Raw genomic sequence first — 19,013 nt, forward strand, 5'->3', positions numbered from 1 at the left:
TTAAAAGCAGTTTTCAGTTCACAGTAAAATTGAGAGGAAGGTACATATTTCCTGTATACTCACTCCCCCACACATGTGTAGCCTCATTATCAACATCTCTCACCAGAGCTTACAGTTTCTTTTTTTTAACAATTTTATTATTATTTAATTGATTTTAGAGAGAGGACGCGGGTGGGGGGAAGAGAGAGACAGAGGGGGAGGGAGGGAAAGAAACATTGATCAGTTGCCTCCTGTGCACACACTCTGACTGGAAACCGAACCCACCACCTTTTGGTGTACAAGACGACGCTCCAACTGAGCCACACTGGCCAGGGCAAGCTTACATTTCTTAACAGTCGGTGAACCTACATTGACACATCATTGTTACCCGGAGTCCATAATTGACATTAGGGTTCATGCTTGGGGTGGTGTACGTTCTGTGGGTTTGGACAAATGTATAATGAATAGCATGTGTCCATCATTATAGTATGCAGAGTATTTTCACTGTCCTAAAAATCCTCTGTGTTGTGCCTCTTCATCTATAGTTACATAAATATAACTAGTTTTTTTAAAAAAGAGGTTTCAATAAACTACATTGTTTTGAAATGTGGTGTGACTTGAAAAAAGCTTGAGAAAGATAAATGGGATACTATATGTTAATGGTGGGATTGTGGTCATTTTCTTTATACCCTTACATGTTACAGTTCTTTTATCAATATGTATGGCATTTATAAACCCCCCCCCCACATACACACACACAAAAGAGGAAGCTAATTTTTGAAAAACAATTAAAGAAATGTAACATCTAAAATAAAGGAAAAGTATCTAATCCAAATATGTAGAAATGATACTAACCTCACTTCATTATTTATGGTGATTGTCTTTATGGAAGTGAAAAAAATCCATAAACTTTATGAAGTGCTTTCTCACTTTGTTGAGTTACTACCTTAAGAATATAAAAGGTGTTCTTTTTTTTAGGCCTTGTACCTGATAGCAACTAACGGAACTCCAGAACTTCAGAACCCAGAGAAACTTTCCTCAATATTTCGGGATTTCTTAAATCGATGTTTGGAGATGGATGTGGAGAAAAGGGGTTCAGCCAAAGAATTGTTACAGGTGAATTTGGAAATGAAACTATTTTTGGAAAAAGTTGACTTTTTTGAGTAACAGACGAAGTTCACATGGGGCTTTTAGTTACATTTTCCTGCTCATTCATCAGAAGCATGGCAGCTGCCGCAGGTTAGGATTTCATTGCTGGGACTGAAATACCCTTCAGATTATGATAAGGATATGAGTTTTTGCATATTATTAATTCTCAGACCAGTTCATTGCTGGCATGAGTATCTGGGACATTTAACTGAGATTTTGTAATATTAGAAAAACTAAAAAGACTATGCTTTCTACTATAAAAGTGATAAGTTTTGGTTATGCTGATTTTATGCAGGTATTGAAATACATGTTTATTAAATAAATTATGGTCCATTAAAATCTTTGGGGCTTTAATTGAAAGGAAATATCTTGCTTCTAAGCTGGTGACATTTATACATTTTTTTCCTCCCCTCTTTCTGGCAGCATCCCTTCCTGAAACTGGCCAAACCATTGTCTAGCTTGACACCGCTGATCATGGCAGCTAAAGAAGCAATGAAGAGTAATCGTTAACATCACTGCCATGGCCTCATATTCTCTTTCCATTTCTAAAAGAAGTCTTTTAATATATGAAAACTATTACACTTTTGGGGTTTAAGGAAATGGCCTGCATAACATGGAGGAAAAAAGCAAACTGCTACTTCCTGAAGACAACCAAGAAAAAATTGCAAAACAGAATGACAACTTTCTATTGAATCCCTTCTTTAGGGTCCAAAAGGAATTGTGGACTGAATCACTAGCCTTACTTCTTTCAGCAGACAGCCCATCAGGGCCATTTATCATGCTTGAGATTTGCATTTTATTTGCTGACTTCATTGTAATAGCTCCCATTCATTGTCCCTTATGGGGTATTTTCAGTACTTGAAGAGTAGATTTGAGTTTTTCAGAGTATTTGTTTCATCTGCTAGTCTTCTTTTCTCTGTTTGTAGCCTTCTTTTTCCTTGACTTGCTCCTTTTGAGTTGCTTTGAGAAGTTTTTCTTAGGCCTAAACTTGAGGCAAGTTTGATAGAAATTGTATAGCTCCTTATATTGGCAAAGGAGCTTGATATGGTTTAACTTTGTGCAGAAGTTAGAGCCAGCTATTGTACATGTAATATTTCAGTTCAGAATATGAACTGGGGGAAGGGAAGAAAACTATGTGATTTTTACCGTTTTTAACAAATGTGAAAGTCAACTTTAGAAATTTCATGGTAGTGAAGTGTTTGGCATTTGTTACATGTATAGAGAGAAAACTAATAATCTATATTTATAACTAAATCATTGATTGAGGCAGAAAAAGAATCCCATTGACTATAATCTTTATAGTTTTGTTTCCTTTTTGACTGTTTCGTCTTCTAATTTGGCTTCAGGAACCAGTGTCGTTTGTTCTTGTTCCAACTTTTGTTAGTGCCGCTACGTGCCCCTTTCCCTTTGTTCCCTTCATTTTGGAAATAAGTTTCTGTATATGTTGTAATTTTAGTTTGTTTTTCAATTAACTCTCTCACCCTACTGCCCCCCCCCCCCCCCCCCCCCGGTATATAATGTAATAACCATAGACTTTTCAGAATTTAAAAATTAAGTCTTTTCCATTTAAAGGAGAAAAATATTTGGAGCTAGTAGAGACAAAGTGAGAGACTTGAACCTTGGTGAACTCTAAAATAATTAGGTAAGATTATATTCACAGAAGAGAATTGTCAGTTACATAGAGATGCAGCTACTGACCAGTAAATTGTAGAGATTTGTTATAAACATTGTTCCCAACCCATTACCAACATTTTACTGTCTGAGAACTTAAGTGACAAAGTACTTCTTGATAAATTCATGGATCATTTCAGATGTTGAGTTACTTTAGATTTTTTTTTCAAATAAGTAAATAATATTCATGTAAAAAACTGGAGAAAGGAAGAAAAATGAAATGTGCTTGTTGATAGCAATACTTTTTTTTTATTTTAAAGATTTAAAAGGTCTGTGACCTATAGCATTAATTAGAGTGCCTTCTCTTCTCTTTTTCCCTCCCTGTCTCTTCTGACTCTCCTTTTTTTTTATTTTTTATCTTTTTATTGTTTTGCATTTGGATGCAGTATTGTCCCTTCTGGCATACCAAGAGCTACGTAAAAGAGAAAAATCTGTGGTTTGGTTCTGGAACATGGGAATGTTCCCACCGTTCTCCTAATTAACTTCATACTTACTTGCTATCTTGTAATAGTACAAATCATGAATAAAACCAATTTTGATGTTTTGGAGTACATTAGTGAGGAACTAATATAGTTTTATTTCCTATCATTCCCATCATCTCTGTATAAGATATAGGGGTAAGGATAGAAATGGCTGTTTTTTATTGATAGCGCAGGAAGGTTTTCACAGAAATGATAAAATAGTTAATGAAACTTTTATCTACAGCACTTAATGGTCTCTGTTTTCAATTTGATTCTTGATTTCATATTTCTCTGGATTATATTGGCCTTCTACAGCTATTTCTAAATTACAGAAACAAGCTGGTTTACTTCTGGTGGAAAGCTGCATTGCCTCTCTGAATTCCAGATTTGAACATTCTTTGTAAATTGTCTGGATGGATTATGGTGAAGAAGATGTTACCAATGAAAACCAACTAGATGATAAGACTGACCATCATGACCACTGTAGACGGCACTTCTGTGCATAAGTCATAAAGACCATATTCATTGAACATAGTGCCAATGCCCCATTTTTATTCCTGTGACTCAACAAAGGTCTTTTCAATTTATAGAAGCAGTTTGGGGTTTGTATTTACAACTTTTGATGGTTACCTGCACGTCCATTGCTGGCAACGGACTTTGTCATTAAAACCTGACTCCTGGGTTAAGGGAGCTACACTGTGGTTTATTCTTTACTTACTTGGATAAACTAACTTGTAATAGAAATATACTTTGGTTAATCCTGAAATGTGTCATTTTTAAACAAAATAATCTTAAAAGCAATATGGAATTGTGATTTATTAGTTAATTTTAAATTAAAATGTTTAGATCTTGTTGAGAGAAAAATTATATTTGAATCAAGATTCATGTTTTCTAATTACCTGCCTTTTGTATTCACCCATTTTGTCATCACTTTAGAATGAAAATTCCCATTGAAATCTAAAAGTTACATTAGTCCTTTTGTGTTATTAGGACAGTATTACTATAGTACTTATTTATTATATTTTAGACTCTAGCAGTCTTAAAGTTTCCTTCTCCTTTTGTTCCTTTTGCTGCTTTTAGGGACAGTTAAAACTGGGAAACCATGAAAATATTGAGTATTTTATCCTACCTAGAATAGTAAACAAATAGAGTGATTGTGATAGCATCATAAACCAAGGCTAACACAATTCTCTCTTCATGTGTTGAGTGCCTGGCACATAATATAAAGTTTCTTCCCTTCCACATATAAATATTAAGCTGCTTATCTAGTTACCACCAGTCCTAAATGAACCTGTGCCTTTAATAAGCAATTTAAAACTACCTATGAGTATTTCTTTTAGGGCTCACATAAACACGTTTGTTTAAATATACTGTATTCTAGCCAGAAGAATTCTAGATCTGATCAAGCAGTAGCTATAGTTAGAGAAAACTGAGTGCGTAAAGAATTTGCATCCTTTTTTTAATCTAAAAGTTTTAAAATGTACTGAGTTTCATATCTAGTGAAGTGTCAAAAAAAATCAATTCTAGAACATAGTCAAAATCCAGATTAGAACTCTTTTTTGTTTTTATAATGGAATTTCATAGTAGTATTAAAAAATGATTCTCTTCCTTGTCTGTTGCTCCCACAACAGATACTTAAACAATTAAAATCAGTTTTTCCATAGTGCATATTAATGTGTGTGTATAAGAAAGGAAAACACATACATACTTTTTTTTCTCAGCACACTTATTGACCACTTTGGCTGTGGTAGATATTGTGGGAATTACAAAGAATCAAGCACTGGCCTGGCCTTGAGAAAACTGAAGTTTCTCTCATTCACCATTCTAGAATGTTGCTAAGTGAGAGGGAGAAAGAAATGTATGAAAATTTGTCAAGCAAATTTTCATCCTGTATTAAGAAAAGCAGAGAATTATATATTTGGAATTGAACATTTTTGGTAGGAATGTGTTGCTTTTTTCGGGGGGTGGGGGGTCTTGGTAGATAGAAATGTAATTAAGTGAAAGCAGCTTTTCTGTTTTGTCTTCAAATTTTATATTGACTTTTAATTTAATCCCATTCAATTATTTAATTGTTACATTGATATTAACTGCTGTATTTGATGACTTTGTTCAATAATTTTGTTCTTTCAGGGCTAGAAATAAACTTTTTTATGTTCATTTTTCCCTTTTCTAAACTTCTTTAAATTAGAATACCTTAAAAGAGTAAGTGTGATAGGTTTTCAAAGAGCATTCTAGTATTTTTAAGGATAAATGTTTTTTAAGCATGTCATGGCACCATTTTTAATGTATTACAAAGTCCAAATTAGAAAGGCTTCTAGAAATTTATGGGTAGTAAGCATGAGCCTTCCCTCTTAGTCTAAACCAGGTTGAGAGTAAATCTCTTAAAAATGTTCTGGCTGTCAGACGCAGGGAAACATTTCTGATCTATTTGATACCTCTAGTAACTTGGCCAGAAAGTCTAATGCTTACCTGGCTAAAGTAATAAGAATCATACTAGCATTTCTGTGTTAAATGCACCAAGAGAACTTTAAAAGTACAATACTTTAAGGCATCACTTCATTATATGCATTTAAGTTGGAATGTTGGATATCCTGAGATGGAGAACAGCTGCAATATGGAGAGTTCACTATCAAAAAGTAAATTCACACTTTTTTTTAGCTTGAAATGGGGGGTATAGGCAATGACTGCTTAAAATATATTTGTTACATTGTGAAGCTGTTTACATTTGTATTTTTTTAATTATAGCAAATACTTAAAACTTTGCCTAAGAAAAGTTCAAATATGCCTGTATGGTTGATTTGAAAAGCACTACTTATATGAGCCTAATGCATGCTTTACCACTATTTTGATATTTGTGGCATTTTTTTATTTTAGGAAATCATTTTTTATGCTAAATTATTTAACAAGTTTTTTCTCTCGAAGAGCAGGAGTAGAACAACGAAGGGAAAGGCCTAGTTATTTTAGGTTTTTAACAAAGTAATGTACATATATTAAAAATTAATACTAATCTGGCCTGGCCAATGTAGCTCTGTTGGGCACCTCCAGGTGAACCAAAAGGTTGCCGGTTTGATTCCTGGTCAGGGCACATGCCTGGGTTACGGGCTAGATCCCTGGTAGGGGGTGTGCGTGAGAGAGCCGATCGATGTTTCGCTCCCTCTCTCTTCTTTCTAAAAATCAATTTAAAAATTTAAAAATTATTTTAAAAAAATTAATACTAATCTTAAAGGACTTGTAATAAACAGTGCAAGTTCCCAGCTTTAAACTTCCCCGTGCCAAGTCCTGCTCCATAGAAGCATCCTTTTTTTTAACTCTGAGCTGTTCTTGGCGTGCATTAATCACTTTATATACTTATACAGGTATTTCTTGACATTTCTAAGTTTTACTTTATTATGACGATTGAAAATTTGGGTGCTATCATACCATCCCATTCTCTCATTTCTACTCTCTTTAGTCTCTCAATTGAGAGAGATGGTAATTTTTTATTCAGTGAGTATACAGTTTTTATCTTATGACTATGTGGGTGTGTTCACTTGAGTCAGGTTATCTTTACATGTCATTTCTTTTACAACTCTGTTTTTCCTGTTGTTAATTTTCTTGTCTTTTTGTTTTCTTTGAAAATTTCTATATTCTTATCACTAAGTTTTCCCCAAAGCACCACAAAATTACAAAAGCCCTCTGAAAACTATTTTCTATACATTCTCAGATGATGAAGCTCCTTATTTCCTGGACTTGACTATTGCTCCCCAGGCCGCCTGCCCCTCTGGCATCTGAAACTCAATTTCACTTTTCTCCTGAGTTAGATCCTTTGTTCCCTGAACATCATATCTAATTGCTTGATTTTCCCCCTTATTTTGGAGAAGTACATCTGTGACTTGCTTTCTGAGAAAGGCTACATAGAGGTAAGATTTTTAAGAACTTGCATGTCTGAAAATGGCTCATGTTTAACTGATACTACAGGATTTGGGGTTGGAAATCATCTTCCTTGAGAATTTTGAAGTCACTGCTTCATTGTCTTTTAACCTGCCATTTTTGATAACATCTTTGTATGTAACCCATTTTTCTGCTTCAGGAGATTTTGTTCTGAAATTCTAACATGTACTGTGTCTTGGTGAAGGTACATATGTTTTAATTAGCTTTGGGCATTTAGCAGGCTGTCTTGGTCACAGACTTATTTCCTTTAGTTCTGGGAAATTCTTCTATTATTTCTTTAATAATCGCCACATCCTCCTCTCCCCCCATTATTTCTTTCTGGAATTCCAGCATTAATCTTATGTATTTCTTCTCTCTCTCCCCCCTGCTTTCCATCTCTTTGCCTTTTGTTTCTAACTTTCTGAGAGAATTTTCCTGATTTGACCTCTGACCCTTTTTTGAACATATGTCAAATATCAGATTTTTAATTTCCAAAAGCTCATTCTTGTTTTCTGATCTCCCTTTTTACAGCCTTCTGTTCTTATTTCACAAACTCAATATCTTTCCTGAGGTATTAATTGTAAGAGTTTTTTCTTGGTCAGTGCAGGCCGCCATAACAAAATGCCATAGGCCAAGTGGTTTCATCAACAGAAATATATTTCTCACAGTTCAGAGGCTCAGAAGTCCAAGATCAAGATGCCAGCAAGGTAGGTTTCATTCCAAAGCCTCTTGGTATGTAGGCTGCCACCATCTTGCTAGTGTGCTTAAAGCTATCTCTGGTGTCTCATAAGGACACTTAACCCATTGTGAGGCCCCACCCTCATGACCTCAGTTAACCCTAATTACCCCCCAAAGGTCCCATCTTCAAATCCCAGTACAGTGGGAGTTAGAACTTCAACATAAATTTGGGAAGATGCAAACATTCAAGCCATAAGTGGTCTTTTTTTTTTTCAAGCTCCCCCCCCCCCCCGCCTTGAATTGTGTGTTTTTTCTGTATTATTTTTATTCGTTTTTAACTGTCACATAAAGATTTCTTTTTCTTAGAGATGTCTGATGAATACCTGCAGATTAATGCCGTTTCTGTAACAACAGTAGTATAGCACTGTCTGGCACTGCACTAAACAAATGCTAACTCATTTACACATTGATTTTTCTCAGTTCTCAGCTGGGCTCGAGGTGCTGTCCACCAGCCATTCATTTTGCTCATAGGACTTTTTTTCTCTCCCTTTTTCTCCAGGCTCTCTCTCTCATGACTCCCAACCCCTTTATTCCACCATCTGAACACTCTTCTACCCTATCGCCAGAATTTTCTGGATTTCCTTCTTTGCCTCCTTCCTTTTGGTCTCAGTGGAGGATGTTCTTCATCTTAGCAGCTAACCCCACCGAAGATCTCTTCTCCATCTCTCACCACCTCCCTTGTCCTCAGGCTGCTCTCACTTGTCCTGCCTCACCTGTTGCTCTTCCCTCTCAATCTCAGCAAAACAAGCATGTTTACATATCTTCCTTTTAAAACAAACTTCCTTTGAATTTTCTTAACTAAGCTTCTGGAAAGAGGAGAGCGGAGTTCTTGTTTTCCACTTCATTTGCATATTGTATCTGTCCTCAACACATCATTGAAACTACCCTTACCAACATCACCAATAACTACTGAATTTCCAGATTCTCAGACCATCAAAAAGATGACTCCCTCAGCTGTTAGCTAGTGTGCTCACTGGTGTTTTTGAGAATTCCTAAGGTTCTACTGGTTATGAGACTTCTTGTGAAATAGAGGGCATTTATTCCTAGCTTTTAAAAAATGCTAATACCTGGCATTTATTTTGGAGTAAGGTCCAGAATATGATGTTGGTATCAATTTGGTAAACTTTTAGTAGGATTCTGTTTTCACCATTGAATATACAACATGCAAGCCGCTATTGGTGAATTTAGCAATTGGAGGGAGAGAGTGGTGACAAAAGCCTCAAATTCTTAAAATTTTTTTCACAGTTTGTAATGTACATTGAATAACAGATTTCCCTTCCTTTTGTTTAGTCTTAAAGTGTTCTCATTCCTTGAGAACCAAAGAAGAAAGGCTTATCTAGGAATGTGCTATGTATCAGAGAGAGACCTTAAGAAACAGATTCTTGGTCAGAAATTAAGAGTCGATTACCTATGTATTTATAAAAATATTATCACCTCAATAATCCTGATTATAATTGTTTTACCTATATACCTTTTAGGGGGAAAAGGCTAGAAATATTTCTAGGAACACGTGTTCAATAAATAAGTGACCTATAAATATCACTACATATTCTCTCTATATGTGAAAGGAATAACACTCGTGGATATATCATTTCTGTTATACTTGTTAAGAGATACCTGTTATATTACCTTATATCAACCAATCCAAGTTTGTCCTGTAGTGGGTGAAAACATCTCACCCTAGTTGTATTTTCTTTTTTTTTAAACAATCAAAATAGAGTAACAGTGCCACATACATTCCTGTTTCATTCTTAGATCTGTAGGTATATACAGCATATCATGAAAGCATAGCCAAAAAATGTTTTTCTCTGTTCCTTAATGAATTACTTCACTTTGACTTTTCCTATATTTAAAAACAGAAATGCACCATTTTCAAAAACTATTTGATCTGGGCCATAAGATTAAAGAATGTATAAAAGTCCAATCTGATTCAGATTGCTTTATTGTCATTAAAATCTTCAAGGAGTTTTGTAGTTGAAACTAGAAGACATTTTAATCACATTTAGTATTCCTTACACTTCAGAATACTTTTAAGTTTTTCTCCTAATAACTTTGTTGAAAAGCTTTGTTTTTCAATAAACTAAAAAAACTTGAACCATAGGAGCTTCTATAAGACATTGTCACTATTTTGACTGCACTCTTTTTCTTGGTGATATGAGAAGTGTTTAAATGTTTGATCATTTCTCTGGATCATCTATAGATCTTTTGGACTATGTTCCAAGAATAAGGCGTCATTGAAAAATAAGTTTAGGCCATGGACTTGTGATATATGGATCAGCCACTTTCATAAAACTTGCATTGTCAGCCAAGTAAATAATTTTCTACTCCTTTCATCTATGCATATTTTACTACTGATACACTCCACTGTGTGCCTGCTATGTCCTGTTTCAGTATGTTTTTGTTTTTTAATTACACAGCTGATATTATTTGTATCAAGGTACTATCTCAAGAAGTCTGAGGACTTTAGTACTTGTTACTGCACATTTCTTCATCAATAAGCACTGCAAGACAAAGCTTTGTTAAAGCTTTGGGGTGGGGGAGTGTGGTTATATATAGTCAGTTTGAACCTAGGAGTTTCTTCTAAATAAAAACAGGGTGTTATAATTTAAAATTTTGCCAGTGAGAGGACCATGCTTTTAGTAACCATACTATTCTAATAGAGTGTACTAAACATTGTTACTGTGACTTGGTGTTTTTTTGTTTCTTTGGAGGGGTGTGATAATAAAAGAGCCTACATCATAGGGTTTTTTTTTAGGGTCAAATGAATTAATTTCACATAAAATGTTTACAATAGCTCCTAGCACATAGTAAGCATTTGATAAATGTGATCTGTCATTACTTACCTTTTTGTTGTTTACTTATCCATTGGACAGCCCTTTATAATAATATAGCAGCAGATGGAGAACTGAGAATGCTGCACAGAACTATTTGCCCCTTTCCCCCACCTTTCATTTTTTTAAAAATTATACACAATTTATCTTAAGTGTATTGCTAATACTGTGCTCCAATACATTCTTGTTTGGAATGTATTATGAAGTTGCATGTTTTATCTTACAGTATTGCATAACTTGAAATAATGAGACACTGTACATTATAGTTTTTTTAAAAATATGGAACATTTCGTGAACTTGTGTATCATCCGTGTACAGGGGCCACGCTAATCTCTGTATGGTTCCAACTTCAGTGTATGTGCTGCCTAAGTGAGCAACATTATAGTTTAGATAGTCATTTTTCTGAAGAGGATTTAAAAAGAAAAATATACTTTGGGTATTGGTCTGTATATTCAGGGGTTGGCAAAGTAGGTTTACAGCTGTGAGTATGTGAGTATACAATTAATTATTGTATTTGTATTATTTGTCTTATTGCTATTTTGTATCATTATCTTTTAGGTAACAGTGGCTGGTAATTTTTTCTTAATCCTCACCTGAGGATATTTTTTCCATTGCTTTTCAGAGAGAGTGGAAGGGGGAGGGAGGAAGAGGGAAAGAGAGAGAACAACATCGATGTGAGAGAGACATATCGATTGGTTCCCTCCTGCACACTCCCTGACTAGGGCCAGGGACCAAGCCTACAACTGAGTTTCGTACTCCTGGCTGGAATCGAACCCAGGACCCTTCAGTCTGTAGGCCAACACTCTAGCCACTGAGCCAAACTGGCTAGGGCTGATGGCTGGTAATTTAACCAACAAAAGTGGATACTTAAACAGTACCTACTTTTGCTCACCCCTGTATATTAAGAATAAATTTGACTACAAGTAACAGGTACCCAAGAGAGACTGTAACCAAATGGAACTTAAAAATTTAAGTCACACAAAAAAAGCCCAGTGTAGTCAATCTAGGATCGTCATGGGCTCTGTTCTTGTTTTCACTCCGTCGTTCTCAGCATGTAGGCCTCTCTCTTTATGCCTGTTGCCACACAGATGCAAGGTGGCTGCTCCACCTCCAGCCGAATGTCCAGGTGTCAGGCAGGAAGAAGAGGGGGTGATCAAAAGGCAAAGAGGAAGGAAAGCAGGAAGTAGTGATGCCTACATCAAGAAAGCACAAGCTTTCCCAGAAACCTTCAACTTCTGTCCCATTGGTCAGAGCTGTCATTTGGTACCTTCCCAGACAAAATCGGCTTCTCAGTAAGAAAGAGGAATGGTCATGTAGCCTATAACTGGCCACCATCACTTGAATGTGAAAACTGTATAATCTCAATTTTTATAGCTCTTCCTGTGTCTTACTCTTCATGCTGTTATTACAGAATGCCATACACTGTGTGGCTTACAAACAACAGAAGTTTATCATCACAGTATTGAGGCTATGGAGGCCAAGATCAGGAAGCTGGCAAAATTTGGTGTCTGGTGAGGGCCTGCTTCCTGGCTCATAGACTGCTGTGTTCTGACATGGTGGATGTGGCAAAGGAGCTCTCTGGGGAATCTTATAAGGGCGCCCTCTTGACCTAATCATCTCCCAAAGCCCTACCTCTTCGTACTATCACATTGGGGGGTAGGTCTCAACATAGGAATATTGGGTGATACAAAGCATCTATGGTATCCCTTTATATTTCTACAGGGCACTTTCTCATCTGTCTCCTTCAATTATCACTGATAGGGATTTATGTGTTCATTTTTAGATGGGAGGAAAAGGGCCAGACTGGTTAAATAATTTGCTCAACATTACCCAGCTAGAATTTCAGCCTTTTCCATTACTCATCAACTCTTCTGAGTTCACTGGAAACAACTTTAAGTTTTCTAGGCCTCTAGCTGATTTTGAAGGAATGTTTACATAGCTTATGAAAAGAATGTAATTTAAATATAGTTGCAGTGTTGCACACTGTAATCCATCAGTGGGGAGAGCCCACAGTATCTGCTATAAATACTTGAGGGAGTGACTGATTTAGCTTAACTGGGGAGGCAGACACCTAGAGCAGGAATAGAAGTCACACACTTCGCCAGAGCAAATGGTCTTCCATGGCTTTTCCTTGCCCGAGTTCCCTCTTGGGGCGCTGCTGCCACTAACTTGAAAAGATGCTGGCAAAGGTGAAAAAGAAACCCAATTATTGCCACTACCCTGCTATAATCAGGTTTAAACCACCATTCTAGAAGAATTTAGAAATATCTGACCCTTAGTTCTTGAGTCAGACTTGGTATCAGCAGAGCCACATTCTTTTTTTTAACCCTCACCCAAGGATATTTTTCATTGCTTTTCAGAGCGAGCAGAAGGGGGGCGGAGGGGGGGGAGAGAAACATCGGTGTGAGAGAGACATCGATTGGTTGCCTCCCACTTGGATGCCCACCTGGGCCGGGGATTGAGCCTGCAACAGAGGTGTGTCCCTTGTCCACACTTGAACTCGGTACCCTTCAGTTCCCGGCCGACTCTCTAACCACTGAGCCAAATCGGCTAGGGCCAAAGCCACATTCTTTTTATTTTTTTAAAAGTACATCTTTATTGATTTCAGAAAGAGGAAAGGAGAAGGAAAGAGAGAGAGAAACATTAATGATGAGAGAGTCGTCATTGATCGGCTGCCTCCTGCACTCCCCCAATGGGATTGAGTCTGAAACCTGGGCATGTGCCCTGACCGGGAATTGAACCGCGATCTCCTGGATCCTAGGTCCATGCTCAACTGTTGAGCCACGCCTGGCTGGGCCAAAGCCACATTCTTATGGGGTGAAAACAAGGTTAGGTATCTTCCTGGCTTCCAGGTACTTCAGAAAGTCCATCTCCCTATAATCATTTTTATTCTATAAAATTTTCTTCAAGTACATAAATAATACAGAATATATTCTCATTTTTAAAATTTCAGCAATTTAGATAAAAAGGATCCCTTTCCCAAAGGGAAACTTTACTTTCTCCGCGCATTACATCTAGATAGTCATAGTTATGAAGACTAAGCAGTTCTTAAGAGGTGTATTAAAGTAAGTGATAAGTAAGAGCAAAGCACACTGCAGTCAGTTTTACTATTGTTTTGATCTTTACAGTCAATGCGCACTCATTGCTTGCACCTGGGGCACAAGGCGCCCAGCACCCAGCCCTTGGTATTCCATTGTATCCATCTCTATTCATAATTGAATATGTCCAAAATGGAATTTATTTTCCACCATAAGTCTGCTAATGTTATATTTTCTAGCTGTGAGGGTGTTGCATTATATTTTTCTCTTTCCCCACAATTGGGCTGAGGCCTTGCAGGAGACAGACTGTTTACATTCCAAAAATGTTCAGCCAGGGCTGGTGTGTCTCAATTGGTTGGAGTGTCCACCGCGCACTGATTAGACTCCAGGTTAGGGGTTTGATCCCTGGTTGGGGTGCATATGGGAGGCAACTGATCGATGTTTCTCAAAGCGATGTTTCTATCTCTCCCTCTCTAAAATCAGTGAGAACATATCGTCAGGTGAGGATTAAAAAATGTTCAATGGGCACTCTCCCTCTGGGGAGCAGGCCAGAGCCTTCCCTGTCCCCCTCGTCTTCCCCACCCAGGCTCCTTGCCTTTGGCACCTTCTTTTGACTCTAACTTGTTTCCTGAGCCCATTTCTTTTACAGCTCACTTCTAACCCTGACTTTCTAAATAAACTTTCTCTTATAGTTTGGAAAAAAAAAAAGTTCAATGAGTAGTGCCTCCATCTATCAGGCTGATGTCACTTTCTCATCTGAAAGCATCGTTTACTGCACAGACAGACTTAGCACTTGCCGGCCAGTCGCTGTGCGGCGCGGGGCGACTGCACTGGGCTCTGCCCCCGGTGAGTGTTAGTTGAGAGGCCGGCACAGACGGTAAAGAGGCTCATTATGATATCGGTGGGTAAGGGGACCAAGGGAGACCCAGAAAAAAAAGCCTGGGCCAGAGCTTCCCAGAGCAGGATGAGGTTTTTCTCGCCTCTAGCAAAAGGGATTAGCGGAGTGAGGGACCACAGAGTAGCGGTCGGCCCAAGCCCTTTCAGGTGAAAAACTTCAGCGGGTGCTGAGCAGAAGCCTCAAGCCCGCCTTGGAGAGCCACCGCACTTTCCAGGGCACAGCTGCCCCACGTCCTCAGGCGTTCCGGGGGCGCGCCGGGGCGGCCGGGACGGGCGCGAGCTCCCACCGGCAAATCGCTGGGCTTCGGCCGGACGTCCAGGGGGCGGGGGCGCGCACGCTGCCGGAAGCGGAGGGCGGCAGAGCCACGCCCCCGGCGCCGGCCTTCGCCGGGTCTCCGCCGCCTCCCCTCCTCAAGCTGCGCAGGCCCGGCTGAGGCGGAAGGGCACGGGAGGAGGTGACGAGAAAAGTGAGCGCCGGCACTAGCGGCGGCTCCAAAGGAAGCTCAGCGGCCGGAGGCGCTGGGAGCAGGCCGGACACCTCGCTGACGGGCTTTTCCTAGAGCTGGCGAGGGCGGGGCCGCAGTGGGAGCTGCCGCTGCATCTGGGCCCGCGGAGGGGCAGGTGAGGGCTGTGAGGGACGGAGGTAAGCGAGAGCCGGGGCGTCAGTTTGGCCGAATGACAGCAGCCTGGCCATTGCCGCCCCAGTGCGCGCCAGCTCAGCGTCCCGGCCTGGAGGCCTCGAGCGCTGCCCTCCTCCCACGTCAGCCACGGAGGCAGCGGATTTCTCCCGGGGCCGCTTCTGAACCTTTCTAGGGGCGGGGAGGGAGCTCGTCCTCAGGGACCGCTGTCCTTCCCTGTTTCTTTCCAGTTCGAGCTGTTCGACGCTGAAGCAGAGGAAACTAGCGCCCCCCCGGCTGCTTCTACTGAAGCTGGGGAAAGCGTTGAGAGGAAGGATTGCTGTTAGAGGACCTCCAACCCCTGCCGTCTTGGAAGTCAAGGGTTTTTATTTGTTCGGACAGTTCTCCTTCCTGCCTGCCTTTGGCTTTTACGCCCCCCCCACTCCTGGGACCCTGTTCTAGTGAACGGGTATGGCACAATTGGACATTAGGGCGGTGGGAACTTGATTTTCTATTCTGTCTCTGCTAGGCAGTATCAGCCCCCGTTCCACGGTGCGGCCCCGCTGTTGGGAGAGGAGGGATGCGGAAGAGGGTGCGGGAAGCGTTCTGGACAGTCAGAAGCGCTGAGTTGAAATCCTAGCCTGCCATTTGGCATTGGTTTTAATTCGGTGCTGGGCACTTCGACAGTTTTTACTGCATGTAAAGTGGAGCTTTCTTATACCTATGGGAGAATTAAACGAAATGAAGAAAGCAGAACGTTAAATTAATCATGAAATGTTTGGGGAATCTAGTTAAACTCGGTTTAAGAATATCCGGGACACTTAATGGTAGGTTGCTAATTGTGCCTTTTGTCTAGAATAACTAAGCTTAGTATTGAAAGGGGTGCCAGAGAAGATACAGGATCTTGTGTGGTTGGAATCTAACTGCAATCTCTGCTTTGGGTTGGCCAGCATTAGGAAGAAATCCGTGTCCCCTAATCACCCAGATGTCTCATGCTTATTGATAAAACATTATTTGTATATGAAGAATGACTCAAACCAATTTTGTTCCCTACTCAAAATAACTTTACCCTTTTTGGGAGAAAAGCTGGAAGAGGTTTCATTTAGGAGGAATTCTTTGCACATATTTCTGAGAACCCCTCACTATGCCTCTAAAACATTTCATGTTAATTGAAAATGTACAGAAAATAAATACAGGAATTTGAATCTTTTGAGTGACTGGGCATTATAATTCTCAGTCAGTCTGAGGAGATTCCTTTTTCTGTATTGGAGAGAGAAGAACATTCACTACTGTGAAATTTAATAGACTCTAAGTTAGAAAAGTGTTTGGGGAGGAGGGGTGGGAGATCCAGTCAGTGACTTGAGTATCCCCTGTTACTGTAATTGCTTGTTCAGACAAATTAAGGATGCTTTTTTTTCCTGGTGGAATGTGATGATGGCTGCTGTGTAGTACGTAATGAAGTGCAATCTTCAGCTCTTTTGACACAGAGTTATCAATTTGGAATTTTAAGTCATGGACAAGAAGGAGACCTTGAGGGTCATCAATCCAGTGGTTCCAAAACCTGGCTGGGCATCAGAAGCAGTCTGGGAAATAAAACCAATCCCTAGATGCCTGGATACTACCTCAGTGGCTCTGAAGAGGGGCCTAGGTATTTGTGGGTTTTAAAAAGCTGCTCAGGTGACTCATGGGTTGAAAACACAGATGTAGATCAGGTGTCACATTTTAGTTTATAAACAGACTCAAAGATGTCATGCCCAAATAATTTGTTGCCTTCTTAATATTTTCCTCTTTCTCTTCCTTTCCTTAACAAATGACCTCAGTTGAATGAATAGTACTATTTCAGGTTTTGTAGTGCCTTGAGCCCAGAACTTAAAAACAAGTTACTTAAGTCAGTATGTATAATTGTTTTCATAGCTTTCTGTGCAGTTAGACTCCTTAATACTCTGATGAAAGTAGATTTTACAGTAAAATTTCTTACTAAATGTTTAGGTTTGTTTTTTGGCAGAATAATATAAAGATTATATCACTTTATAAATAAAATTTTTTAGTAGGCTTTTGTGACAAGCCTCCATAAACCATGGAAAAATTCCAATTTAAGAATATTTAGTTTTTGTATCAGCTTATGGTAAACCCAGTGCGCTAATAGAGACTCCCCCCCCCCCCCATTCTGGTATGCATGACCACTTAACTTTGTATCACTAGCCAGCTTCCTATGGAACTCAGTTTGAGAACTGAGCTCTATATTGTCTTATAAACACCTGATTTAATTAAAGGCTTTCAGTATTTGCTTTAAGCTTGTCCTTGAATTTTTAGTCACTTTTCTTGGTTAAATTGTACTATACCACTGATTTAAAGAATTTGGTAGATGCCTAGAAAGCATCAGCTGATGAGGTGGTAAGTGCCTCATGTGTACTTTTCTTACCTGTTACAGTGAAAACCTCATGACTTTTATTGGGGGGGGGGGGTAATATTTTAAAGAGTTGAACATTCTCTTTAGGGAAATACATTCACCCTCAAATTTGCTCCAGTAATTCCTATTCTGTGTTAGTAGAGCCAGAAATGAACCCTACCTACATCACAAATCCTCTAAAGGAAGATGCTGAATTATTTTCTTTCTAAAAATGATCCAGTCTATAGCATGTTAACTTCCTACAACCAGATGACAAAGAACATTCTAAATTTGCTGATTAAAAAAGCCATGTTAACAGATATGTAGTCTATGCATTCAGAGTCTAGAGAAACATATGATGTGAGACTCAAATAAAAAACCAAGTTTGAAATATTTTAATTCTGAAGTTTTAGAAATTGTTGAATTTCAGATTCTGACAGAGCAAAATTTTCAAGTAGAGGTATTTAGAAATGATAGACATGAACCCAGGATCACAATTTTAATCTAAACTGATATTAAAGAGGAGGAGGCAGTGGATGGAGGTGGAAGAGGGCATAGAGGGGATAAATGGTGATGGAATAAAAAAATTTAAAAACCAATAGGAAAGATTTAACATAGGAACAAAGGCAGGGGTAGTGTTGTAACAACCCGAAGACCTAGTGAAAAATGTTTAGAAGGCTACTTTTTACTGGTCCTGGAGGTAGTCTTCTGTGTCTGTAAGGACTTGAGACCAAAATTGGATACTTAACTTAATCCACATTATATCTGGTGGCTGAATGTGAAGAAAGTATCATCAGTAGATACCATAAATGTACAATTCTCTAATTCTGTCTTGATCTTTTTTTATGATTCATTAATGCCCTCTGATACCAATGGGAAATATTTGTTTTGTTTTCAGTGTTGTTTCGTACTACAAACCATTTATTCTGCCTCATTTTCTGAGGTAGGTAACCCCACTCCTGTTTATTTACTACACAACAGCTATTCTCATCACTGTCTTTTTACCTCTAGGAGAAATAACTTTTTTGTAGTAATGCTTGAGTTAACCTGTCCAGTGGCTTCCCTTCAAATTTTTAACCAAATATTGGGCCCCTTAAAGATTCAGAATTTGAGCTGTCCTAGGGTCATTGAGTACCTAGTAAGAGTTGAAAGCTCACTTCTGTTTTTCCTTGTGTATGTGTTTTATCTATTAAGGAATGTTGATATTTGGTGAACATGAACACACAAAACATGGCTGAGAATACAGGCTCAGAAATGTAAAGGGACCTTATGGAGAGGTTGCTTTTAATTACATGTGCTCTGAGTGCATGCTTGGGATTTGTAAGTTTTAGGGT

General features: G+C 38.8%; 2 protein-coding genes and 1 non-coding gene across 3 annotated transcripts in view; 2 read left to right on the forward strand and 1 right to left on the reverse strand.

The window, feature by feature from the left end:
* Positions 1 to 5,417, forward strand: part of PAK2 (p21 (RAC1) activated kinase 2) — an 80,945-nt gene extending 75,528 nt beyond the window's left edge. Inside the window, exons 14-15 of the mRNA XM_087818219.1 lie at positions 958 to 1,095; positions 1,552 to 5,417. Of these exons, the coding sequence (XP_087674345.1) occupies positions 958 to 1,095; positions 1,552 to 1,638 (225 nt within the window). The 3' untranslated portion in view covers positions 1,639 to 5,417. The remainder of the gene's footprint in view (positions 1 to 957; positions 1,096 to 1,551) is intronic.
* A 5,594-nt stretch (positions 5,418 to 11,011) lies between these two features.
* Positions 11,012 to 11,115, reverse strand: LOC148092904 (U6 spliceosomal RNA). The gene has a single exon (XR_015714731.1). It is a non-coding gene; the product is annotated as a U6 spliceosomal RNA (small nuclear RNA).
* Positions 11,116 to 15,236: 4,121 nt separating this feature from the next.
* Positions 15,237 to 19,013, forward strand: part of SENP5 (SUMO specific peptidase 5) — a 30,696-nt gene continuing 26,919 nt past the window's right edge. The window contains exon 1 of the mRNA XM_016200014.2: positions 15,237 to 15,316. The gene's annotated coding sequence lies outside the window, so the exon portion shown is untranslated. The remainder of the gene's footprint in view (positions 15,317 to 19,013) is intronic.

Source organism: Miniopterus natalensis, chromosome 6, assembly GCF_054644295.1.
Source record: "Miniopterus natalensis isolate mMinNat1 chromosome 6, mMinNat1.hap1, whole genome shotgun sequence".
NCBI classification, from domain to species: Eukaryota; Metazoa; Chordata; class Mammalia; order Chiroptera; family Miniopteridae; genus Miniopterus; species Miniopterus natalensis.